This window comes from Artibeus jamaicensis, unplaced genomic scaffold, assembly GCF_021234435.1.
Source record: "Artibeus jamaicensis isolate MK-2021 breed Jamaican fruit bat unplaced genomic scaffold, CSHL_Jam_final contig_464, whole genome shotgun sequence".
Taxonomy (NCBI): domain Eukaryota; kingdom Metazoa; phylum Chordata; class Mammalia; order Chiroptera; family Phyllostomidae; genus Artibeus; species Artibeus jamaicensis.
The window spans coordinates 13,506,049-13,532,642 of NW_026521842.1; the positions used below are offsets into that span (position 1 = coordinate 13,506,049).

General features: G+C 39.4%; 1 protein-coding gene and 1 non-coding gene across 5 annotated transcripts in view; both read left to right on the plus strand.

Annotated features, from left to right (window-relative positions):
• The window catches only part of RFWD3 (ring finger and WD repeat domain 3), a 38,208-nt gene that overhangs the window by 1,705 nt on the left and 9,909 nt on the right, over positions 1-26,594 (plus strand). For 3 of the 4 annotated variants that reach the window (XM_053666693.1, XM_037144770.2, XM_053666694.1), the window contains exons 2-9: positions 4,408-4,933; positions 10,651-10,853; positions 12,446-12,513; positions 14,001-14,198; positions 14,296-14,387; positions 22,456-22,570; positions 23,061-23,277; positions 26,196-26,346. In XM_053666693.1, the coding sequence (XP_053522668.1) occupies positions 4,410-4,933; positions 10,651-10,853; positions 12,446-12,513; positions 14,001-14,198; positions 14,296-14,387; positions 22,456-22,570; positions 23,061-23,277; positions 26,196-26,346 (1,568 nt within the window). In that variant the 5' untranslated portion in view covers positions 4,408-4,409. The remainder of the gene's footprint in view (positions 1-4,407; positions 4,934-10,650; positions 10,854-12,445; positions 12,514-14,000; positions 14,199-14,295; positions 14,388-22,455; positions 22,571-23,060; positions 23,278-26,195; positions 26,347-26,594) is intronic. The other variant, XM_053666692.1, reaches the window with a different exon arrangement.
• On the plus strand, positions 15,639-15,824 carry LOC119044117 (U2 spliceosomal RNA). The gene has a single exon (XR_005081551.1). It is a non-coding gene; the product is annotated as a U2 spliceosomal RNA (small nuclear RNA).

The window sequence follows — 26,594 nt, forward strand, 5'->3', positions numbered from 1 at the left end:
TTGCTGTCTAATAAGAACTGACATATGATAGGAGAAAATAATTTTTTAATATTTAGCTATACTGAAAAGTTCAGAGAATAATTTTTAAAAGACCTGTGCATTCACCATCCGGATATAACAAATCTTGGACTTTCCCTTTTGATATAATTACTCTTTTTTTTTTTAACCCTCACCCCTGAACATGCTCATTGATTTTATGGGCAGGGTGGGGGGGACATCAAGGATTGGTTGCCTATCAGTGCAGGTCCCAATCGGTGTTGGAACCCACAACCCAGGTTTGTGCCCAGACCAGGAATTGAACCTGTGAGTTTTTAGTTTATGATGCTCCAACCAACTGAGCCACACTGGCCAGGCGCTTTGGTTATTGTATGTGTGTGTTGTTGTTTGTCTTTTTAAGAAATAAAAATTAGCCTCGGCTGGTGTAGCTCAGTGGATTGAGCATGGGTCTGTGAATCAAAGGGTTGCTGGTTTGATTATCCAGTCGGGGCTCATGCCTGGGTTGCAGGCCAGGTCCCCAGTGGGAGCGTGTGGGGGCAATCACACATTGATGTTTCTCTCTCTTTCTCCTTACCTTCCCCTCTCTCTAAAAATAAATAAATATCTTTTAAAATATATTTTAAAAAAGAGAAAAAATAAAAATTACACACACAGCTGAAGCTTCATGTGCCCCCCATTTGATATTCCAAGTTCATATAACATGATTTTGCATGTTTTTCAGTGTCCTAAAAATGCAATTGTAGTGGATTTGTGTGCAACCTGCTTTTTTTTTGAGGAAATTTTAATGTATTGAGATTCTTATTTGGGAGAGAGCTTATGATTATATCTTGATCTGAGGTTTTGTTCTACTTCATTCTTCACTTTTGTGCATTCTTTCTGGTACTTCAGTCAGATTTTCTGGCTTGATCTTTTAATTTTATTATTGTCTTAATTGGCTGTCCTTTCATTCTGTTTTCTGAGTTATTGCACTTTATCTTCCACTCCTATTAAATTTTTTTATTTCACTTACCATTTTTCATTTCAAAGGACTCTTGATTTGTCCTTTTTCCCCCCTAGCATTCTTGTAAGTTTGAAAACATTTTTTGTCCTTCTTGCGTTGTCTTACTTTCTTTTCTCTGAATTTCTTCTGCTGTCTGTTTTAGTCTCCCTCGTCTTGGAGGCTTTCCTCAGACGTCATTTGGTCCTTGGCTATTTGTTTATTTACTTACTTTTTTAAGGAGAGACCTCCGGAAACCTGATTGGAAGATCTGTGTGAGTGGCTGAACCTTACCACCCACTGGGCTTTTACTGTTAGATATATGGACAGAGACCTACCCATTTTCTTGGGGGATTCACAACTATGAGTATTAATAGATCTTTTTTCCTTGAGTTGTTTTTCTCTAGAGAACAATTCTCCAATCTTCTGCCCTGGGGCATAGAGAATGTACATGAACCAGAGCATTGTGTCCAGGATTTGTACAGGTGGAGAAGCTGGGTAGAAGAATTGGAACTTCGTCACACTCTTCAGTTTGTAGACTTTACTTAACTCCTTGTTTTCACTGCTGTGCTACCCTTCATGTTGATTTTTTTAATGTTATTTTTCAATTTCAGATTTCATTCAGTATTACTTTTGTATTAGTTTCAGTTGTACAGAATAGTGGTTAGACAATTTTGTCATACATAATGTGTTCCCCCTGATATTTCCAGTAGACACCTGGAGCCATGCAGTTACTACAGTGTTAATTGACTGTGTTCCCTCTACATTCCTGTGACTATTATATAGCAACCAGTTTATACCTTTTTTAAAAAAAGATTTTATTTATTTTTAGAAGGGAAGGGAGAGAAGGAAACATCAATGTGTGGCTGCCTCTGGTGCACCCCTTACTGGGGGGGACCTGGCCCTTAACCCAGGCATGTGCCTTGACTGGGAATCAAACTGGTAACCCTTTGGTTTTCAGGCCTCCCCTCAGTCCACAGAGTCACACCAGCCATGGCCCAATTTGTACTTCTTATTCACTTCAACTTTTCCACTCACTCCCCCAAATTTCCTCTCCTCTGGCAACCATCAGTTTGTTCTTTGCATCTGTTGATGCTATTTCAGTTTTGTTTGTTTATTTTGTTCTTTATATTCCATATATAAGTGAAATCATACAGTATTTGTCTTTCTCTGATTGTCCTGTTTCACTTAGCACAACACATTCTAGGTCCATCCATGCTGTCATAAGTAGTAAGATCTTACTCTTTTCGTGACTGAGTAATACTTTGTTGTGTATATGTACCACAGCTTTTCTATCTGCTTGTCTGTTGATGAGTAGTTGGGGGTTGCTTTTATATCTTAGCTATTGTAAATAATGCTGTAATGAACATAGGCGGGCACATGTTCTTTTTGAATCAGTGTTTTAGGTTTCTTCAAATATATATATATACATACATAAGTGGGATTCCTGGGTCATAAGGCAGTTCCCATTTTTAATTTTTGAGGATCCTTTATACTTTTTTCCATAGTGGTTGCACCATTCTGCCCCTAGTGCTGCTTTTAAGCCTGTCTGGTTTAAGCCTCCAGTTTTCCTATAGAATGGGGTGAAGAGGTTTTTGTTTGCTTGGTGGCTGGCTTTTTTGTTTGATTAGGAGACAGGTTAACTTACACACTTTCAACCAATCCTTTTCAACTCCATCTTTCAACAGTGCCTTCTGTGGTACTTGGTTTCTACAGTCCCCTCGGTGGTAATCAGCTTGTTGCTCAAGAGCACTCAGTTTCCCCTCTTTGCAGGCACTTGAGTTTCATCTTTTCAGGTCTACTATGAAGTTACTTGTTATCAGTCCAAAACACTGATTTACATATCTTATATCCTATTTTTTCTTCCTTTGTGTTTATAAGTTTTTTTTTCTTTTTCTTTAATGACTTTTTTTTTTGAGGGGAGGGAAGTCACATTCATAGGTTTTCAGGAATGACTAAAGAGAGAAAACACATGTGCTTCATCCACCCTGTTTATTGGAATTCCCTACATTCACTCTGTCCAGTCTGGTCTCTGGACTGGGGGAATGATTTGGGGGAAACTGCTCTTTTCTAGGTTATCTGTCATTTCCATGTTGCTAAATCTAAATGCCATTCGTTCCCTCATTAGCAAATGACACACATGACCATTCTCTCTTTGAAATATTCTTTTTTTTAAGATCTCTATTTATTTTTATTTTATTTTTATTTTTTTATTGATTATGAAATATTCTTTCAAGACACCCCATTCTCCCAGGTTTCCTCCTACTTTATAGTCTTGTTTCTGAGTTCTCTTTCTGTACTTCTTATCCTTTTAATGTTCGTGTCTCCAGTTTTAGTCCTTGGCCTGCTTGTTCTCTGTCTATTCCATATTTAATCTCTCCCATGATTTTAAGAAGTTTGCCTGTGCTGAGGATTCTCAAAGCTGTCCACTGCTTTCCATCTCCACTACTACCACCATTGTGCACTAATATATACTTTCCTGGTAGCCTGTAAACTGGGCACCTTAATTGCACTGTTGCTCCCCTGTAGTCCATTCCTAACACAGAGGAGCTTTACAGGAGCTTTCATTGATAGTGTCCTGCCTTATCAACCTCACGCCATACTGTCCACTCTTTCTTATCATACTTACTATACCGGTCTGCCAGGTTTCTCAGCTGCACCCAATCCATGCTTGCCAGGGATCTGTGTACTGATTTCCTCCTGAAACTCTTTTGGCTCTTATATGGCCAGCTACTTCTAATCTCGGCTCAGTTTTATTCTTTCTGAGAGCCCTTCCCTCACTATTGTGTCTGAAATGGTATTTCTTGCCTTCCACTCTCAAAACCAAATACCACAATGTCTAATTTTCTTGTTTGTTTCCTATCTACTAGAGTTTAAACTCTTGTGCAGAGATTATCCGTCTCATTTGTGGGTCTGACCACATAACAAAAAGTATTAAATGGAATTAGAGATAGGAAACAAATAATGCAGAGGATGGGGTAAATAAAGGTTCTTCGGCCTTTTTGGAGAAATTGGGTAAATCTCAACTTTACGTTTGTAGTTGAAGTCATTTTGCAAGTGTTCTTTTGTTTATCCTCTGTAACTTGGTGCTGTATTGTTTACTAAAATTGAATGCACTTGTTTTGGTAAATTCAGGTCATGACAAAGAACTGAAAGAGGTCTGGGAGATTACTTCAGAAATACTTTAGAAGATAGTACTATGGTCAGACAACTTCATGTTTTCAAAGGGTGAACTGGACAACTGGTTGTAAGCAGTTGTTATGGATGAAAAAGTGGGCGATTACCAAAATACCTCTGCTTAAAATTAAGTAATTAAAATCTTAGTTTTTGCCAAGAATGATTTTAAACATTCTGAAGTTCTGAAAAACTAGATATTACATTGGCTACATGTTTTATTTTTTACTAAATATGTTTTACAAATGTTGCTTCCTCAGTGATGGCTCACGAAGCAATGGAATATGATCTTCAGGTGCAGTTAGATCATAATGCTGCCGAACAGCCTGCTCCATCTGAAGTGGTCAACAGTCAAGGGGGACCACCCCTGCTTCAGCCTGCTTTGGCTGAAGTGGTCAGCAGCCAAGGGGGACCCCCCCTGCTCCAGCCTGCTCCTGCTGAAGTGGTCAACACCCAAGGGGACCCTCACCTGCTGCAGCCTGCTCCACAAGTGTCCATTGACCTGACAGAGGAAGTGGAGCTCTTGGGAGAAGAGAATGTGCAGAACATCAATCCAGGAGCTTCAGAGGAGCATGGGCAGGAGTCTGGTGCTAACCACACTATTCGAGTAGCTTCTTTGGAGTCAATGAGCAGCTTCCTTAATGGGCTACAGAGACTTCATGGCATGCTAGAATTCCTGAGACCACCTTCAGACCACAATGTGGGGCCAGTGAGAGCCAGGAGGAGGAGAGGGACAGCTTCACGCAGAGTGAGAGCTGGAGGGTCTCAGAGGACGGACAATGCCAGGTAAATATAATGTCTAGATTGCACGATTAGTACCAGATTGGGAATTATGAACCTTAGGCTCTGGTCATACCCCCAGTGCTGCTGTTGATAGGATAGACATTGACAAGTCAGATAACTTTTCTGAACCCCATTTCCCCACAGGTCAGATGAAAATAAAAGCGCTTGCCTTATTTACATAACAAAGTAATGGAGGAGATAGGTATACTTAGATACTTTGAAAACTGGGTGGTAGTTTGTTGGCAGTGGCTCTTGTGGAGGCTGTTTTTTTTTTTTAGATAATTTGCATCTCGTATATCAGAAAAAGTATTTCTTAACTTGCAAGTTCATTCTACTCACCCAAGATCCATTGTTCATGGCACTCCACATAGACCACAGACTGGATTTAGAAAACCCTCGTGGAAAGTAGAATGTGATTTAATTTGGAGCATATAAGTAGGAAGCATTCCAGTTCTCACCTGAAAAAAGTGTTGAAAAGTTGAAAATTTTCTTTCATAGTTTTTTATTTGAACTTAGGTGTTAAAGGGCTTAGCTGTCAAGGGTTATTATAAAGAATAACAGTTGTTTGTCTTGTATGTTTTTAACTTCTTCTTGCATTTTAAATACTGTATTTCACATTTGGCCTTTTAAATATTTTTTGTGTTTATAGAGGTTGAATTTTAACAGGCCCTGAGTGTTTTGTTCGGGGTCTCATAGCTACCACATCAAGGAAGTAGAGTTGGCATTGGGACCTGGATCACTGATTTTCTACACAGGCAGCTAGAAGGGGATTTGAGCAAATCCACTTGTTTTAACACTGTGAGAACGTTGAGATGATACTAAAAAGACAAGTAGCTAGGATGTCTGTTTACCTGTTTTACAAATGAGGAAGCCTTTTGGATGATTTGTGATTTGTTGGGGGTAACTCTGGAATTGGGATTGTGCCTTCAGTTGCAGAATTTGGTATCCTTTTATTTTTTTTAAGATTTTATGTATGTATTTTTAGAGGGGGAAAAGAGGGAGAGAAACATCAATGTGTGAGAGATACATGGATTGGTTGCCCCTCACATGCCCCTATCTGGGGACCTGGCCCGCCATGCCCAGGCATGTGCCCTGACTGGGAATTGAACCCGTGACCTCTGGGTTTGAAGGCACTCAGTCCACTGAGCTACACCAGCCAGGGCCCTTTCCTGTGAATCCTGATGATTACAGTAACAGGGCTTGCTGTTACCGTGGCTGTACTTGCTCTAGTGCCCAGTCACTTCTGGGTGTGACCCATCAGGGCTGATGGGTGTCTAGTTCTGTGTTGACAGGAGTTGCAGGTGCATGTTACTCTGTTATTCCCTCAGATAGGTATCATTCCCTCAGATTATGAAGGCAAAATAAGATTTTACACATTTGTGTGATAGGTGACTACCTTGTAGTGCAATTCAGGGGCTCTGTTGAAGCGATTAGTGGACTGAGGGTTTGGTGTCCCTAGGAACTGGCTGTGGCACCAGGAGGCCTAACTGCATTCCTCAGCCTTGGTTGTTCATACACTCAGGGGGATTTGATTGCTTTTAGTGGGGGACACTTAATTTTGTTAGCCAAGTCACAGGAGAGTAACACTTACAAACCCGATGTCACTTCACAGAGAGACATAGAAATGCTACAGAAACCAAGTTATATTTTTGACATGGGTGGCATGATTCTCCCAGGTGGTATTTTCACACAGGAAGACAAACACTAACCAGGAAATTGCTTGATGCATGTAGAATCTGTGCTTTGGTTATGGAATTTAGATGTTGAAAGATGTTAGTCAAGCAGTCTTACTGACTCGTATGTTTGTTTCCACAAAGTGCAATAAACCTGAACAGAAAGGGATTGTGTAAAGAACATGGATTCTGGAGCCATATGGGTACTAAAACTTTTTTCCCCTAAATATTGTAAGCAAATTCCACAGTAAATTTACATTAAAAATGTGCTCTGTTACAGGACTGATTGCTTATACCTTCTGAATTTCTTTTTTTTAAAAAATATTTTACTTATTTATTTTTTAGAGAGAGGGGAAGGGAAGGAGAAAGAGTGGGAGAGAAACATCAATGTGTGGTTGCCTCTCATGTGTCCCCAACTGGGGACCTGGCCCGCAACTCAGGCATGTGCCCTGTCTGGAAATTGAACCGGCAACCCTTTGCTTCACAGGCCTGTGCTCAACCCACTGAGCCACACCAGCCAGGGCCCTTCTGAATTTCTTGACAAGAATTTCTCATTATGGTGTTAGGCATTTATTCTCCTGACAGACTATCCCTGGGTCCGATGTTGAGAGCCTGGGTCAAAATGAACAGTTCTTACCTCTGAATATTTATAACATCCCACCATATGAAGGACTGTACTTTGCCTTGGAGATGCATTGGTGAACATCCTGTCCGATCAGGGTACGTGTTCTTGTGGAGCTTGTGGGATTTAGGACTACAGAGGTTAAGCAGGGGCAAGAGCTTATAGTATTATTTAATTCAGAAATAATAAGGGACATTATCATCAAAATAATGCAGGGAGTGAGGTGGATTTCTTGGGTTTCAGTTTGCACTCTCAAAGAGAAACCTCTAGCGCTGCCTCCTGTTGCTCTTTGTCGTTGCCCTTTCCTATGTCCTGACCTGCCCTTGGAAATGCCTATTTTGCTATTGTATTCCTATTGTAAAAGCAATATTGAGTAACTTTTTAAAAAGTCAGCCACTTAATTTTTTACTTCGAGCTAGACCAAGAACTAGAAGACTCAAAAATATTAAAATCAGGAGTGAAAGAGGGGACATTGCTGTCAACCTTACAGAAGAAAACAGTATTATAAGGGAATACTGTGAACATTTTTATACCAAGAAATTAGATAACCTAGGTGAAATTGACAGGTTTCTAAAAAGACATAAGCTATCAGTACTTCTGAGAAAAGGAAAATTGAATAAGCCAATAACTAACGAACTAGTAATTAAAATAAAATTCCACAAAGAAGAGCCCGGAACTTCTCTGGTTAATTATACCAAACATTTAAAGAGAAAATAACAGCAATACTTCATAAACTGTTCTAAAAAGTGGAAGAGGCAAGAATACTTTCCATCTGGTTATATGAAGCCAGAATTACTCTGATACCAAAACCATACAAAGACATCACAAGAAAACTGTAGACCACTACCCTTTGTGAATATAGATGCAAGAACACTCAACAAAATGCTAGTAAATCAGATCTAGCAACATATAAAAAGGATTATATACCATAACCAAATAGAATTTGTTCCAGGGAAGTAAAATTGATTCAACATGTAAAAAGCAATCAGCAAGCCCTCACCGGTGTGGCTCAGTGGGTTGAGTGTTGTCCGTAAACTGAGAAGTCCTGGGTTTGATTCCTGGTCAGGGCACGTGCCTACCAGGTCCCCCGCTGGGGGTTGCAAGAGGCAGCTGATCCATGTTTCTGTGGTACGTTGATATTCCTTTCCCTGTATTTCTACTTTCCTTCTCTCTAAAAATAAATAAAATATTTTCTTTAAGAAAATGAGTAAGATACACCATATTAATACAGTGAAGAGGGGGAAATGCTTGACAAAACTGCTTGACAAAACTCTGTCACAAAGAACAAAACGCTCAACAATCTAGGAATGGAAGAGAACTTGCTCACCCTGATGAAGGGCAGCAATGAAAATCTCATAACAAATCTACTAAATGGATAAAGACTGAAAGCTTTGCCCTTCATTTCAAAACAAGACAAGGACGTTTGCTTTTTCACTTCTATTCACCATCGTACTGATGATTCCAGCCAGGCCAATTAGGGAAAAGAAAAAGTGGGGGGGGGTGCATTTGGATTAGAAAGGAAGAAATAAAACTAGAGCTATTTGCACATAATATAATCCATGTATTTATCATCAAGTTGTGACAAAAGCCAGAGCCAAGAGGCTACATATTATATGATCCCATTCCTGGAATGTCCAGAATGGGCAAATCCATAGAGATGAAATAAATTAGTGGCACCAGAGGCTGAGGGGAAGAGGAAAAGAGGGAGTGGCTGCTTATGTATGGGTACAGAGTGCATTCTAAGTATGGTGAAAATGTTTTGGGCACTGGCCTGTATGGTCAGTTGGTTGGAGTGTCATCGTATAAACGGGAAGGTTGCAGAATTTGTCCTGGTTGGTTACATATGAAAGACAACTGATGTATATTTCTCTTGCATTGAGGTTTCTCTCTCTTCCATGTTTTCCCTCTCTCAAAAAAATTTATTAAGCATGTCCTCTGATGAGGATAGAAAATAATAATAAAATAAAAAATGTTTTGGAATAAGATAGTGGTAATGGTTGCCTAACGTCATAGTTACGCTAAAAATCACTGAATCGTACACTTAAATTGTGAATCAGAAAGGACTCAATATTGCTCTAATAATTTTTATGTACATTTTTTTCCTTATCGAGGACTTCCCCCCCATTGGTTTTAGAGAGAGAAAGGGGGTGAGGGCAAAAGAGAAACATTGATGTGAGAGAAACATGATCAGTTGCCTCTTGCACACCCTGACTGGGGTTCGAACCTGCAACCCAGGCATGTGCACTGACGGGGGATCGAACCCACCCCACCACCTTTCAGTTCACGGGACAACACTCCAGCCAACCAAGCCATGCCAGCCAGGGCCACATTTTGGTTTCTTTTTCCATAAGGACAGATTTTCTTTCTATTAAATTGGATACCAGATAATGTTTATTTTATTCCATTTAATCATCCATTTTTAATAGAAAGCCCTAGTTTGCCATAGTTTTTGGTATGAGAAATCAATTTTTTTTATGTGAACAATCTCCAACAATGTTTCTGGGTAATGATATATCTTAATGTAAAAAACAGTTACTAAAACTTAAAGTATGTTACTTTTCAGTAGTAATACTTTGTGATTATTAGTTTATGGTATGTTCTAAAGTTCAGAATACCATTTAAGTTTTTAATATAGAATGTCATTAATTCTAGGCTATATGTGGAGTATGGTTTGTTACCTTGCCTAAGAGGGAAACCGAGGTATTATAGTGTTCATAATTAAAACTCAGCCAGCCAGAAGGAATTAGAGTGTTAAATGAAGAGGTGGCTCTGGCCAGGTGGCTCAGTTGGTTGGAGTGCTGCCCCATACACCAAAGGGTTGCAGGTTCAGTTGCTGGTTGGGCTTATGCTGGAGGCACTTGATGGATATTTTTCTCTTACATCATTGTCTATTTCTCTCCCTTCCTCTCTCTCTCTCAAATCAATAAACATATCCTTGGGTGAGGATTTTTTTTTAAGTGAAATAAGGGGTGAAACGATGACTGAAGCCAGACTTTCTACTGTATTCCAAAAGACCTTGATCTGCCTAGCTGCAGCAACAGAATCCCATGAGACCATGTTTGACCTACAGGGCCCTTTTTCTTCTTGCCCACTCCCTCTTTCCCATCTTCTAATACTAACAGACAAGTTGCTGAGTTGTGTTTTTTCAAAGAAATTGACACATAGCCAAAGGCCAGTAAAGTAGAAATAGCTTTTAGCATAAGGGTAAAGCTGTAGTGTGGGTTAATGTAATTGAGTAGAAAAAAGAATGTGTAGACCATCCGGCATCTCACTAAATCTGCTATTTCTGCTTCCGTGTTCAAAGGTAGCATTTAATGACCTGGAGATGGGTTGAAATGACTAGGATCTACCTTCAAAATACTGTGGGTTATTTTTGTGATGGTGGTCCATTTCACTATAATTCTGTTGTCTTTCTCCATAAATAGGTCCAGAGCGCCGCTGGATGCTTACTTTCAAGTGAGCAGGAGCCAGCCTCCTTTGCCAACCACCTCTCATGATTCAGAGGCTAGCAATCCTGTCTCTGAAGACTTGCAGGTATCCAGTAGTGCTGATTCCGACAGTGACAGTTCCATAGAGTATGAAGAGGCTGTCGTCCCTGCAGAGGAACCTGGTGCTGTTATTTTAGAAGGTGAGTGTTTTATCCAGCTTCAGGTTCACAAGGCTAACATCTAGAAAACGGTGACTCTAAAAGGCTAGAAACTCTAAATATGTGTTTTGATCTCCCCACACACACTGATGTTACAGAATCCTGCTTTATAGTGCAGCTTTCACTGGCCATGATTATATAGAGAGAATTTGATCTGACTTTCAATTTAATGTGATTTGTGCCCCACTGAATCGTTTTACTTTGTAATGACATTCTACATTCCCTTTCATATTTTTGGGGACATCTGAGAAAGAAGTAGGTTGTGGGGTTTTTTTGTTTGTTTTACAAAAAGCTCTAAATTCATCACCCCATTTAGTCTTCTACTTTTTAAGTCCTAGTATAATGTTACATATTGTGCAAGTGGAACTTTTATTTAGCGGTAGGTAGGCAGAGACCCCCTAAAGCGTGTCTTGCTTGCATATAAAACCCTCTGATACTCCAGATTGTGAGCTTTTCCTACTAAATGGAATGAGGGCTTTTTTGAGAAATGGCTTTCTAGGTCTTGGATAAGAAAGCTAAATGGTGAGCTTAGAGCATTTTATTAGGCTAGAAAGCAAGGAAACCATATGAGTCTTCAGAGTTAGTTATGTCAGTAGGAGCAGGAGCAGCCTAGAAAAGGCTCTTGGTGGCTTCAAATGGGACAATTTCAGCAACAAAAAGAATAATGTGGGCCTGGGAATCAAGCAACCACGGTTCGATTCCCAGTCAGGGCACATGCCTGGGTTGCAGGCCAGTTCCCAGCAGGGGACACACAAGAGGCAACCATACATTGATATTTCTCTCCCTCTCTCCTTCCCTTCCCCTCTAAAGATAAATAAATAAAATCTTTAAACCCACAATTCTCTCCCTCTCTCCTTCCCTTCCCCTCTAAAGATAAATAAAAAAAAATTAACAAAAAAAACAAGTAAATAAAATATTTTTAAAAAGAGTAATGTACACTTGAATTATGAATTGAAATACATCAGGTTTATGAAAATATTTTTTAATACCCCATTCATCAGTCATCATAAATTGTTAGAGCCCTAAGTCATTACTCTGAAAGCTTTTAAATAAAGAATTAAGCCCTGGCTGGTGTGGCTTAGTGGATTGAACACTGGCCTGTGAACCAGAGGGTTGCTGGTTCAGTTCCCAGGGCACATGCTTGGGTTGCAGGCCAGGTCCCCAGTGGTGGGTGCATAAGAGGTAATCACACATTCGTGTTTCTCTGCCTCTCTTTCTCCCTCCCTTCCCCTCGGTCCAAAAATAAGTAAATAAAATCTTTAGGAAAAAGAAAATAATGGGAATGGGGCTTAGAATGGGATAAGATTGGCAAGATACTATTTTTAAAACGGGGTAATGGATGCCTATGGGTTAGTTATGCTGTTGTACTTTTATGTATGTATGGGGAAAAAACCTAAAATCAGTGAAAAAGATAAATTCACTGATGCTACTTGGGAAACTGTCATCTCTTTTACAGTAACACTACAATTAGAAATGGTGAGTGAGTCAGACTCTCCCGCTAGCCTTTGATACCTTATGACTTATATCTTCTTTTGTCATTACCTTTCCTGTCATTTCTGGAAACGACTTGGCAGAACCAGCAGGCGATGTTTCAGCAGAGCAAGAAGTTGTATGTATGGGAAGAGAGACCCTCGCCAAGGAGGTAATATCTTATTCTTTTAAATAAAAGGTTTGGATTTTCATTTTAAAAAGGAGGCTATAGGCTACAATGGAAAACCTACAGGCTTTGAAAACAGGGTCTAGGAGTGGATCCTGTCCAAGTTAGTCATTTGCATGACTGTTTTCTCTTAGGTTAAAAAAGGTTGGGGAGTAGACAGTGGAAATGTGAGGATAACTTGTCCCGCCTAACTAACAAGGTTAAGTAGCAGTTAAAATCGTAGATATGAATGTAGTTTGTGAACTCTCTGGCAGAATGTTATTACTATGTGATAAACATACATTGTTATCCTTAATGTGAAAGTTATTTACATTAACTGTGGGTTCTGCCAATCCCAAAATAAATATCATTGATCTACTTTTTGCATGTTTCTCTGTAGTCTCCCTGTTTTTATTTCTTACCTCTAGAGAAATTTTATGTATGTGCAAATTTATGTGTATAAATGTTCTATTTTTAAATTTCCACAAATGAGATTGTAATATATCTTGTTTTTTGTTCCTTTTCCTCCTGACTTACTACATTTTAGAGAGCTTGCTATTATCAGTATATAAAGCTGAATCTCATTTTTATTAATTGCTTAATAATAGTGTATCATCACATAAGTAAAATTTTAGTTAACTTTTCCCTTGTGTACACTATGGTTGTTACCTTTTATTTTTTCCTAATACAAATCATGCTGCATTGAGCATCCTTGTATAAATGTATTGGCAAATTTTGTGTCTATATTTATGATATATAGAAGGAAGCAATCCTAGCAGAGAGATTGTTGTGTCAAAGGAAAGATATGTATTTTAGTTTTGATGGATAATGCCAAATTGCCCTCTGGAAAATTTGTCCCACTCTCTACTTACAGCACAGTATGTAAGCTTGCCCATTTCTCCCTCACCCTCAACAGTGCTTGCTGTCATCGGACATCAATTTATACCCCCTAATAGATTAGAAAAAATGGTGTCTTTATCTTATAATCCTTTAATTGTAAGTGAACAAATATTGACCATTTGTATTTTTGTGTAAGTTAGTTATATTCTTTGTTTTTCTAGTATTTTTCTTTGATTCACATGAGCCAAGTATTTTATAGCTTCTTTAGTTGATTTTGAACCTAATTTTGGATGAATAACAAACCTACTGTTCCCTGTTATTGGTTTTCTGAATAACTGATAGTTTGTGTTTATATATGTGTATATGTGTATGTGTATGTGTGTTTAATAAAGATACCTTTTTCTTTATTTGAATGAAAAAATTCAAATTCGTAAGATCAAGGGGTAGTAATATTTTTGTAGCTTGTATTAATTTGACTAGATTGCATTCTAGAAAGAACAACAGGTGATTCATAGGTGTTGTAGTTTTCCTACAGTGTTTTCCATTGGGTTTATATTATTTTTGTGTGGTTTTGTTAATATGATAGTTGCATGTCCTCTTCAAGACTGACTTTCCATTTTCTGTCATTTGAATGTGTCCTGGTTTCCATCCAGCAGTCTCCCCAGAAGTCCGGCTCTCTTCTGCCTTCGGCTTATACAGATGAGGAAGAAGAAGGGGACACTTGCACAATATGTTTAGAACAGTGGACCAATGCTGGGGATCACCGGCTTTCTGCATTACGCTGCGGGCACCTCTTTGGGTTTAGGTGCATTTCTAAGTGGCTCAAAGGACAGACACGAAAATGTCCCCAGGTAAGGGGTCCCAGGCAGGGTCTGTGCATCTGCACAGTCATGTTAAGTCAGGAGGATTCCTGGAACCCTACTAATTGTATCCTGTTGGGCTCTTTAGTGCAACAAGAAAGCCAAGCACAGTGACATCGTTGTCCTTTATGCCCGAACCCTGAGAGCTTTGGACACTAGTGAACATGAGCGCATAAAAAGGTAGGTAGAAAGAGTCTACCTAGCTGGGTTGGTCCCTTTTGGTTCCTTGAGTCACTCTTACTGGGATTCTGAAGGTTTTCTTGGGCTGTGACTGGGGATTTTTGGCAGTCTTGTCTCATGTTGTGATTTGTGATAACATATCTGATCATCTGAAGGAGGTCTGCATTGTTTGCTCTCCGTACAGCATTAAAAAAGAGGATCTGAGTTAGTGAGTAATTGTGATTTCAGCTATTCCTGAAGTTAAACTCCATGGGTTTCTCAATTACGCAAGTTAGTACATTGGTTTTCAATTTAAGTTTGCCATTTTAAAGTTTCTATTGTAATGTACAGAGTACTAACCAGTGTTGCAGAGAGACATGAAAGTAGGGCAGCAGGAGGAAGACTTTCTTTTTTTTTTAAGATTTTATTTATTTATGTTTAAAGGAGAAGGGAAGGAGAGAGGGAGAGAAATACCAATGTATGGTTGCCTCTCATGAGTCCCCTGCTGGGAACTGGCCTACAACCCAGGCATGTGCCCTGACTGGGAATCCAACTACGATCCTTTGGTTTGCAGGCTCGTGCTCAATCCACTGAGCTATACCAGCCAGGGCAGAAGGAAGACTCTTGTTACTTGTGTGCCCAGCACCTCTTGTAAGCCTCTGCTTTCAGAGTCTGAGTGTTGTGTGCTGATTGGAATAGGTAGGTTCTGATAGAATGGAGCAGTTGTTTCTTCCGCAGGAGCACTTAGACATTCCCATGAAGTTGGAATCAACCTTAAGACTTAAGCCTTTGCCCTGGCTGGGTGGTTCAGTTGTTTGCAGTGTCGTCCCACACACCAAAAGGTTGTAGGTTTGATCCCTGGTCAGGGCACATACCTAGGTTGCAGGTTGGATCCCCAGTCAGAGCACATCTAGGGGGCAACCAGTCAACGTTTCTTTTTTACGTCAGTGTTCCCTCTCCCCCTCTCACTCCCTCTCCCCCTCTCACTCCCTCTCCCCCTCTCACTCCCTCTCCCCCCCTCACTCCCTCTCCCCCCCTCACTCCCTCTCCCCCTCTCACTCCCTCTCCCCCCCCCCTCCCCCTCTCACTCCCTCTCACTCCCTCTCCCCCTCTCACTCCTCTCCCCCTCTCACTCCCTCTCCCCTCTCCCCCTCTCCTCCCTCTCCCCCTCTCACTCCTCTCTCCTTTTCTCCCTCTCTCCTCCCTTCCTCTCCCCAAAATCAATAAATATATCCTTGGGTGAGGATTAAAAATAATAAGACTCAAGCCTTTATCCCTTCTTGACCTTTTGGCTAAGATCAAGTGTTGTATCTGTTCTTACCAGTTTAATATCTGATATGTCCTCTATCTGAGGATATTAAATGCATTTTTGGAGCATGAGGATGGAATAGGAGCTTGCTCTGTCCACTCTGTACATTGAGCAGGTATTGCAGTACTTCTGGGAATGGTGCATCCCCTTGGGATCAAAGTCAGTCCTGTGAAGGGTAGCTTACCTTTTGTCACAGGTGCCCTCAAAACACTTAGCAGGGCTAGGTGGATAGCTTGCCTTGATAAGCCAAGGTTGCAGGGTCATTCCCCGGTCAGAATCAATGAATGCATAAATAGTTGGAACAACAAATTGATGTTTCTCTCTTTCTCTCCCTAAAATAAAATTTTTTTAATATTTTTTATTTATTTTTAGAGAGAGGGGAAGGGAAGGAGAAAGTGGGAGAGAAACATCACTGTGTGGTTGCCTCTCATGTGTCCCCTTCTCGGGACATGGCCTGCAACCCAGGCATGTGCCCTGACTGGGAATCGAACCAGTGACCCTTTGCTTCACAGGCCCCCTGCTCAATCCACTGAGCTACACCAGCCAGGCCTAAAATAATTTTTTAAAGGGTTTATTTCCTCAGTAAATATGACCTGGGGAGATCAAGACCATGGTGTCTTAAGCCCTCCTGAAATCAAAAGCCATAGAGAAATGTATAGCCTTGCTCTAATACCTTATACCTGATATTATAGCAGAAAGATATCCTGGGTTTTTTGTAACCTGTCCAGATTTTAACCTAGGGATTCTATTTATTTACTGCCTGTCTATTTACTTCTGCTAAATACTGTGAACACTGAATTTGAGATTCTTGGTGTATAGTCTTTGTAGCCAATTCATGGCCATCTGAAACGTTCTCTAAATCTTGGTATCTTTGCTAGAATAGGCTTAATAATATATTTTTAAGAGGATCTAGCATATTACTTAAATATTGCCATTTTTGCTTATGGTGTTCCTAAACCCTCCTATAACAGCACTCTATACAGAAGATTCATAAATGAAAGTACACAAGCACAACCATTTGTAGAAGCTCTTAGCTTTATGCTTCAGCAGCCTTTCAAAGTAATTCCCTGACCATCCTGGCTCAGTTGATTTGATTGAATGTCATCCTGCAGAGTGAAAGGTCGCTGGTTTGATTTCGGTGGGGACATGCCTGGGTTATGGGCCCGTCCCCTGTTGGGTTTGTGCAAGGGGGAGCTAATCGACATTTCCCTCTTTTCCTCCCTCCCTTCTCCTCTCTAAAAATAAATAAAATCTTTTAAAACATAATTCTTCAAGCCCTGGCTGGTGTAGCTCAGTGGATTGAGTGCGGGCCTGCGAACCAGACAATTGTGGTTCGATTCCCAGTCAGGGCACATGCCTAGGTTGCAGGCGGGTTCCCTGCAGGCCAGTTCCCAGGAGGGGACGCACAAAGGCAACCATACATTGATGTTTCTCTCCTTCTCCCTTCCCTTCCCTTCTAAAGATAAACAAGTAAAATCTTTAAAAATAAAATAAAATAAAAACATAATTCTTCAAAGCTGTAGTACATTTATTTGTTTGTTTGTTTTTATCCTTACTTGGAGACATGTTTTCATTGCTTTTTAGAGAGGAAGCAGGGAGAAACATTGATCGGTTACCTTCCTGTATGCATCCTGACCAGAGATAAAACCTGCATCCTGGCTATGTGCCCTGACCAGGAATCAAACCCACAACCTACAGTCTGTGGGACAATTGCTCCAACCAACTGAGCCACCTGCTGGGGCAAACCTGTGGTACATTTACACAATAGAATACTACATGACTGTGAAAAAGAAGGAAGTCTTAACTTTTGCGCCAGTGTGGGTGGACCTGGAGGTTATTATGCCGAGTGAAATAAGCCAGGCAGAGAAAGACAAGTACCACACTGATTATATATGGAATATGTATGATTATATATTCCATATATAATCAGTATATCTATCAAGGAATATATCTTGATTATATATGGAATCTGATGAACAAACTAAACAAAATAGAAACACATACATAGACTAGACTGATAGACTGTCAGGAGGAGACTGGATGAAAGAAGGTAAAGGAATTAGCCAAAGAATATATATGTATAACCTCTGGACACAGACATGTGCTTATGGTCAGAGGGAAGGGGGAGTAGGGGCTGGGAGGAGGGAGTTAAATAAGGGGGGGATGGAGACATCTGCAATCGTGTCAACAGTGAAAATAGAGAAATGTGAGATATACAGACATTTAAGAAAAATGAATGAAAACAAGATTTTAAAGTAATTCTACTTTAGGCATTTATTCTAAAGAAACAAGGATATGTGGAAAGATTTACTTAATCTTTTTATTTAACATTGTTAATCTAAGCCAAGAGAATTGAGTAAACTGACAGAATACTGTACATTTTATTAAAACTGCTTTTGAAGTACACATAGTATGTTGTCATGTAAAAAGACATTAGTGTGATTATATTTTTGTGGATTAGGAAAAAATACTAGTCACTGAGGAGTGGAATTATGGACAGTTTTAATTTTCTTTGTTTTTTCTTATTTGCTCCAACAAATACTTATTTCTAGCATTTTAAAATGACAGTCGTATTATAGATACAATAGAAGCTTACTTAAGAACTAAGTTCTTCTTCCATCTCTTTACTCAGAGGATCTATATATAATACGATTTAAGAGGTTTTATATTTTTTGCAGATGTTACTGGATTATAATTTTCCTTCTGTAGCTTGATTTCTTTGGAGGGCACTGGGGGCTTAGTATTATGTTGGGACACATATCCTAGTTGATACATGTAACTATAGTTTATTTATTTCAATTTTTGTATAGTATTTTAGTTCTCTGATTAGAATTTACTTAGGTATTTTGTGGTGGTTTCCAGTCTTTGTTAATAAAAGCAATGCTCCGGAGAGATTGGTGAGTTTCTTTAGGTCTAGAAATGGAATTGCTTTATTGTAGGTTACATATAATTTCAGTTTTCCTAGACAGTGTCAAATTGCTCTTCTGAGACGCTGTTTCCAGTCTGTACTTCCACCAGCAATTTTTTTTTATTTTTTGTACCCTTGCCTACATTAAATGATCAGACTTAGGTTTGCCATTGTTGTGGGATGAGGTAGTGTTTACCTAGCCTGCAGTTCCTCAGTTGCTAATGAAGTTGGACATACTCCTTTGTGAATCGTGTTCATATCATTTGCTCATTTGTGTTGAGCAAAACATTATTTCTTATTTATAGAAATAAATAAGAAATAGTTTTTCATGATTTACAGTTTTTCATGTTTTCCTTATACTAATTTTTTGTTAGTTGTGTACATTGCAGATAATCCTCCCCTTATGTGTGGTTTGTCTCTAACTTGTTTATGGATGGGATCTTTTATTGAACATGAGTTTTTTATTTTTTTATTTGATTATTTTTTCAAGTACAGTTTTCTGTCTGTTTCTCCCATCTATTTTTTAAAGTATCTTTTATTGATTATGCCATTGCAGTTGTTCCATTTCCCCCTCTTCATTTCCCTCCACCCTGCATACTCGCTCCCACCCACATTGTGCCCCCTTTAGTTCATGCCCATGTGTCATGAGTTCTTTAGCTTCTACATTTCCCACACTACTCTTAAAACCCTCCCCCTGTCTATTTTCTCCCCACCATCTATGCTACTTATTCTCTGTATTTTCTCCCCCCTTCTTCTTCTCCCACTCCCCTATTGCTAACCCTCCATGTGATCTCCATTTCTGTGGCTCCCCTCCTGTTTTAGGTGTCTACTTAGTTTGCTTTTGTTTTAGGTGTGGTTGTTAATAACTGTTGAGTTTGCTGTCCTTTCACTGTTCATATTTTTTCTCTTAGGTAAGTCCCTTTAACATTTCATATAATAAGGGCTTGGTGATGATGAACTCCTTGAACTTGACCTTATCTGAGAAGCACTTTATCTGCCCTTCCATTCTAAATGAAAGCTTTACTGGATAGAGCAATCTTGGTTGTAGGTCTTTGGATTTCATGACTTGGAATACTTCTTTCCAGCCCCTTCTTGCCTATAAGGTCTCTTTTGAGAAATGAGCTGACAGTCTGATGGGAACTCCTTTGTAGGTGACTGTCCCCTTAGCTCTTGCTGCTTCTAGGATTCTCTCCTTTATTTTAATCTTGGATAGTGTAATGATGATGTGCCTTGGTGTGTTCCTCCTTGGGTCCAACTTCTTTGGGACTCTCTGAGCTTCCTGGACTTCCTGGAAGTCTATTTCCTTTGCCAGGTTGGGGAAGTTCTCCTTTATTATTTGTTCCAATTAGTTTTCCACTTGTTAGTTTTCCTCTTCCCCTTCTGGTACCCCTGTAATTCAGATGTTGGAATGTTTAAAGATATCCTGAAGGTTCCTAAGCCTCCTCATTTTTTTGAATTCTTGTTTCTTCATTCTTTTCTGTTTGGTTGTTTATTTCTTCCTTCTGGTCCACTCCATTGATTTCAGTCCTAGTTTTCTTTCCATCATTATGGTTCCCTGTGCATTTGCTTCATTTCACTTAGGGTAGCCTTCATTTTTTCATATTAATTTGTGACCAGAATCAACCAGTTCACTTAGTGTAGCCTTCATTTTTTTCATCTAATTTGTGACCAACATCAACTAGTTCTGTGAGCATCCTGATCACCAGTGTTTTGAACTATGCGTCTGATAGGTTAGGTGTCTCTTTGTCGCTTAGATGTATTGGCTCTGAGGCTTTGAGCTATTCTTCTGCTTGAGCCATAATGTTTTGGTCTGTTTGCACCTGTAACATATGAGGGGAGGAGCCTTAGGTGTTCACCAGGGCGGGTCAACCCAGTTGCTGGGTTGCTCTATGTGGGGGCAGGGTCAAAGAGGGAGCAGTGGCGCTTGTTCCGAGCTCTTGGATTTCGGTCCCCTCTGCCACTTTCCACAAGCAAATTGGGCCCTTCCGGTGCTGGTTCCCAGGTGAGTGGGCTTGTATACGTTCTAGGACCCTGTGGGTCTCTCCAACGAACTCTCCTATGAGGCTGGGAGCCTCTCCTGGCACCTCAGCCCCCGAAAGTTTTTCCAATCAGTGCTTTTAGGCTTTATTTCCTGTTGCTGGGGCCCTGAGTTGCGCAGTCTGTCTCACTGCCCTTTTTTTTGCCTGGTTTATCTGCACGCAAATGTGTGTCTGCGGTCAGCCAGCCACCTTTCGTGCCTCATTTCCTCCCCTTACCCAGGTCTGCTAACCACTGCCTATTCCTGCTAGGACCTCTCTTGGCTGGCCACTGACTCCGCCCCCTTACCGGTCTGGATTGTTGTTAAACTTCAGTACAGTTCAATTTTCTGTCTGTGTTGGTTGTATTTTTGTTTCTAAGTCTTTATTGTTCTTAAATTTGGTTGTGCGAGGAGGTACAGTGTTTCCACCTACGCCTCCATCTTGGCCAGAAGTCCTCTGAGTTTTTTATTTTAACCCAAGTCTTTATTACTCTTTTTTTTGTGTGTTTTGGTCTTAACTGCTTTAAGGTCATAAAAACATACTGTCTTATTCTCAAGGTCTTCAAAAGTTTTACTTTTTAATACAGGTTTTTATTCTATTTAAAATCTGGGTTTTGGATAACCACTTGTGATAGCATAATTATTAAATAGTATGCTCTTTCTGTATAAATTTCATTGCTACCTCCATCCTAAATTAAGTTCTATGTATGAAAGGAGTACTCTTTTGTTCCATGGTCTGGTTGTTTATTTTCACTCCAAGTTATAATTTATTGTAGCTTTAAATACGTTCTCCTACCTTGTTGCTTTCAATCAGCTTTGTGGTTCTTGGCACATTGCTCCTTCATACTAATTTTAAAATTAATTTGCTAAGTTCCCAGGAAAACCCTTTGAGATTTTGACTGAAATTGCATTAATTTTTAGAATAACTTGAGAAATGCCATCTTCATGATTTTGAGTCTCTCTAGACATGAACACTATATAATATCCTTCTAGTTACGGTTTTGTGTCTTTTACAAAAGTGCTTTGATTTACTAATCAGGTATATGGTATGTGAGGAATGTGATTGATTTAAATTTCTTAATCTTGATTCTAGCCCCTGCTGAAGTCTTAATAATTGGTAGGTTCTCCTGAATTTTTCATGGGGAAAAATAGGGCAGCTTTATCCCTTTCTTTCCAGATTTCATCTCTTTTTCTATCCTGTCTCACTGAAGTAGAAATCTTCTTTTTTTTTCTTTCTTTCTTTCTTTTTTTTTTTTTTTCATTTCATATATTCAGTTTGTCTTTAGGTACATGCACATGTGTGATTTGTATTCCTGGCGAATGTGCCCTTTTATTATGCACTGTTCTTCTTATGCTTGTTCATGCTTTTTAATTTCTAATTGGTCTTTCTTTTGTTAGCATTTTCCTGGTACAAGCGTCCTCTCTTTTTATCTTCAGCCTTTTTTGTAGCATTATTTGAGTGTCTAATGAATGCCTGGTAGCTTATTTTCTTTAAATCCAAAAGATATCCTTACTCTTTTAACATGTCATTTTACTCTTTTATAATTTGGCCTTACCTCACCCAGTTAGCTTGGCTCTGATCTCGTTTTGCATTTTAATCCTTACTGCTTAAGGAACCAAACTCACTGTCTACTTCAACACCAAAGCCTAGTAGACTCATAAGTTCAGCCCTGCATGCTACATTTCTATATTGTTTCTGGACTTGAGAGATTTTTCTCTTGTTACATTTTATTTACTGTCATGATTTATTTTCAGCTAAGTGTGTATATCATAGCATGAACTTACTATACCCCCTTGATGGGAGGTGTTCTGTAGTCTTCCTGGTGTCTACCTATTGCTGGTTTTCCCCCTCTAGTGACTTACTACAGGAGCAGATGCTAAGGAAGCAGGCTGAGTTAGAAACAGCACAGTGCCGGCTCCAACTTCAGGTCCTCACTGAGGAATGCACTAAGCTTCATAACCGTGTCCAGGTAAGTTTGCCTTTTCTAATCCAAAGAACTTTTGGGATAGGAACTGAAAAGTAACCTGAATATTACTAAGGCTCATCTCAGATACAAATAGGATTTATCAAGTTTTTCAGCAAGTAAACATGACCAGCTCTTTATTTCTGATTAGGGCGTTTGTCCAAAGCGTATATGCTTTTTGATGAATTCTACTACAATCTGAATTAAAAAAAAATTAAACCAAATAATCCAAAACAAGTCATTTCACCTTTCTGAATTTACCAGTAAAATGATGGTTTTAAACAAAAATGACTTTCAACCCTGCCATTTATGATTCTGTGCTCTCTTTATTTCATTTGCTTGTTGCCAGTACTAAAAAACTGCAGTAGTTCTCTAGCATGTGTGTTAACATTTTCATACAATGGATAAGAAACCTCCTTGTATTCGATCAAGAAATTTTGCAGGACGGGAATAACAAATGAAAAAGCTTACATTTACAAAATCTTTTTCATTTTAGGACTTGCAAAAACTTATTCTGCAACATCGGGATAAGCTATTACGGCGTTTCAGGGGCTCCCAAGCAGCATCCCAAAGCAGCTCGCGCCCACACAAGTACTGTTTCCAGAAGACTTTCACGGTATCTCAGAGTGGAAACTGCCGAACTATGTCCTACTGTGATTCTCTGAGCTGCCTGGTAGTTTCACAACCTTCTCCTCAGGCCACCTTCCTTCCAGGTGAACAGTCTGGAGCCTCAGCTCTCATGTTTATTATTGGACTCCATTTATTTCTCTTCTCCCTTTTTTGGAGAACCCAGGACTCACTAGTGGGTGAACACTGTCCACAGCCACCAAATCACATTTTTTCTTTTTTAAAAGATTTTACTTACTTTTAAAGAGAGTAGAAGGAAGGGAGAAAGAGAGACACATCGGTTGGTTACCTCTCATACGTACCCCAACTAGGAATTGAACTGGCCAACTTCCACTTTGTGGAACAACACCCAACCAGCTGAGCCACACTAGTCAGGGCAAGATTAGCTTTTTTTGCAGTTTCCTGTTCATGCAAATATTTTAGGGTACTTTAAAGGTGTCTTTACTGTCTTTTGACTTCATTCTGTAAATTTATTCACTGCGAGGTCAGAAATATGAACATCCATGACAAAGTAAGAGGATATGAGGTACTTGGAAGTGAGCGCTAATGGTGTAGTCCAAGGAGGACTATGTGTTCTATATGTCCCACTGAAGTTACAGATTTGTTTTAGACTAGAAATGTTTCACAAAAAAAACAGTACCTGGAGGGTTAATTCAAATTAAAACAAGATTTAAGCCCTGGCTGGGTGGCTCAGTTGGTTGGAGCATTGTCCTGTGAACCAAAAGGTGATGGGTTCGATTCCTGGTCAGGGCACATACCTAGGTTGCAGGTTTGATCCCTGGTTGGGGTGCAGATGGGAGGCAACCAGTTAATATTTCTTTCTTCCCACCTCTCTTCCCTTCCCCTCCCCATTCCCCTTCCTCCCTCTCCCCCCTTTCTGCCTTTCTTCTTTCCTCCCCCCGCTCTAAAATCAATAAACATTTTCTGACATGAGGATTTAAAAAAATTTTTTTTAATACTTATTTTCAGGAGTGTTCAAATTGACAGATTCCAAATGAAAAGAATTTTGGAATATATGCATTATTTTATCAATAGTATACTAATATTCTTATATTTTATGATTTTAAAGTTAATTCTACATTGTTCTAATGTTGAAAACCCAATCTCCTCATGTGCCCAAATTATTTCTAAATGTTGATGTTTCTTTCTACTGTCTTCATCATGTGATTTTTGCCAACTCTCAGGTCCCTGTCCTTAGCCTGATATCTTTTATCTCCCCCTTAGAAGTTCCATCAAATGCTTCAACACTATTTACCACAACTTTTTAAAAGATTTTATTTGATTTCTCTTTAGAGGGGATGGGAAGAAGAGAGGGAGAAAAATACCAATGTATGGTTGCCTCTTGTGCATCCCCTGCTGGGAACTGGCCTGCAACCCAGGCATGTGTCCTGGGTGGGAATCGAACCGCGGTTATTTGGTTTGCAGGCTTGCTAACCAAATGCATCATTGACAGATGTGTTCTCCCACTCAATCCACTGAGCTACACCAGCCAGGGCAGTACCACAACTTTTTAATCTACTTGTCTTTTGGGCTGTTGGGTTGCTTCCATATCTCAGCTGTTGTAAACAACGCTGCAGTGAATATAAGGGTGCATATATTCTTTCAAATTAGTGTTATGGGTTTCTTTGGATATATACCCAAAGAATATAAGGCAAATATAAGAATAGAAGGCTGGGTCACAAGGCAGTTTCATTTTTGATTTTTTGAGGTAACTTCATACTACTTTCCACAGTGGCTACACCAGTTATTCTCACCAATGCACTAGGGTTCCCTTCTCTCCACATGCTTGCCAGCACAGTTTGTTGGTTTATCCATTGCCATTCTGACAGGTGTGAGGTAATATCTTGTGATTTTAATTTGCATTTCTGTCATGATTAATGACATTGAGCATTTTTTCGTATGTCTGTTAGCTGTCTATATATTCTCTTTGGAGAAGTATCCAGTCAGGTCTTCTGCCCTTTTTTTATCCTCACCTGAAGACTTGCAGTTAGAGAGAGAGGAAGTGGGGAGAGGGAGAGAGAGAAACTGGTTGTATCCTTTCGGTGTATTGCTGACGTTCCAACCAAACCACACCGGCCAGGGCTCCTCTGCCCACTTTTTAATTGGATTGTTTGTTTTTTTTGGTGTTGAGTTATATGGGTTCTTCATAAATTTGGAATCCTAGCCTCTTATGAAATGCATCATTGGCAAATATGTTCTCCCATGCAGTAGGTTGTCTTTTCTTTTGTTGATGGCTTCCTTTGCTATGCAAAAACTTTTTAGGTTGATGTAGTCCAATTGTGTATATTTTTCTTTGTTTTCCCTTGCTCAAGCACTTCGTCCATTCTTTATTGTTTAATGCACCTTGAATGTTTCTGTTTTAAGTAGAATAGGATCTCCAGCACACTCACCGTCTTGCACTCTCTCCCTCTCAGCAGCATTATTAAAGTATAATTAATATAAAAGAAGCTATACATACTTAAGTGTATCATTTGATGAGTTTTAATATACGGTATGTATACAACCCTGGAAACCATTACTGCAATCAAGATATGGTAGTATCTGTCATGCCGGAAGTTTTCTCATGTGCTCGCAATCATCTTCTGACCTGTCCCTTTGTTTTCGCATCCCCAGGCAACAATTGATGGACTTTCTGTCACTATAGATTAGATTACATGTTCTAGAATTTCACATAAATAGTATTATTTTGGTGGAGGGGCAGTCTGGCACCATTCAGAGTTAAGTTTTTTGAGATTCATTTGTATTATTTTGTATGTTAGTTTATTCCTTATTATTACTGGGTAATATTCCATTGTGTGTTTATACAGTGGTTTATCAGATACCTTTTGATATTTGAAGTGGAATATACTTTTTATAATAAGTTATAACCCCAGGATTTTTTTTTTTTTACTTTTTCCTAGGATCATACTGTACTTGTTAAGGAAGGTGGACAAAGGAGCAACTTGGAAAGATAGCTTCCCCTAGGTTGACCATCAATGAAGTATCTCACTCTTATCTTCGGCAGGTTTTGGTGTTAAGATGTTCAGTACTGCCGACATGAAAAGCAGTCAGTACATTCCCATGCATAGCAAACAGATCCGTGGACTGGCTTTCAGCAATCGGTCCAATGGCTTACTTCTCTCTGCTTCCCTAGACAACACTATTAAACTGACCAGGTGAGTACTTTGGGGAGGAAGGTAAAACTTGGGCTGTTTAATGTTAAATAGCATGGAAATTAATATTTGTGTTACGATGGCCTTAGCTTAGATTTGATTTGTTTGTGTTTATTTTTATTTTATTTATTTGGTGGGTTTTTCTGTTTGTTTCCCCCTCATCTACTTTTAAAAGTTTACAAAATGACTGTTAAGCTATGCAGATAAGAATTAACACCCTTGAGATGATAAAGTGACACTGTGGATTCACC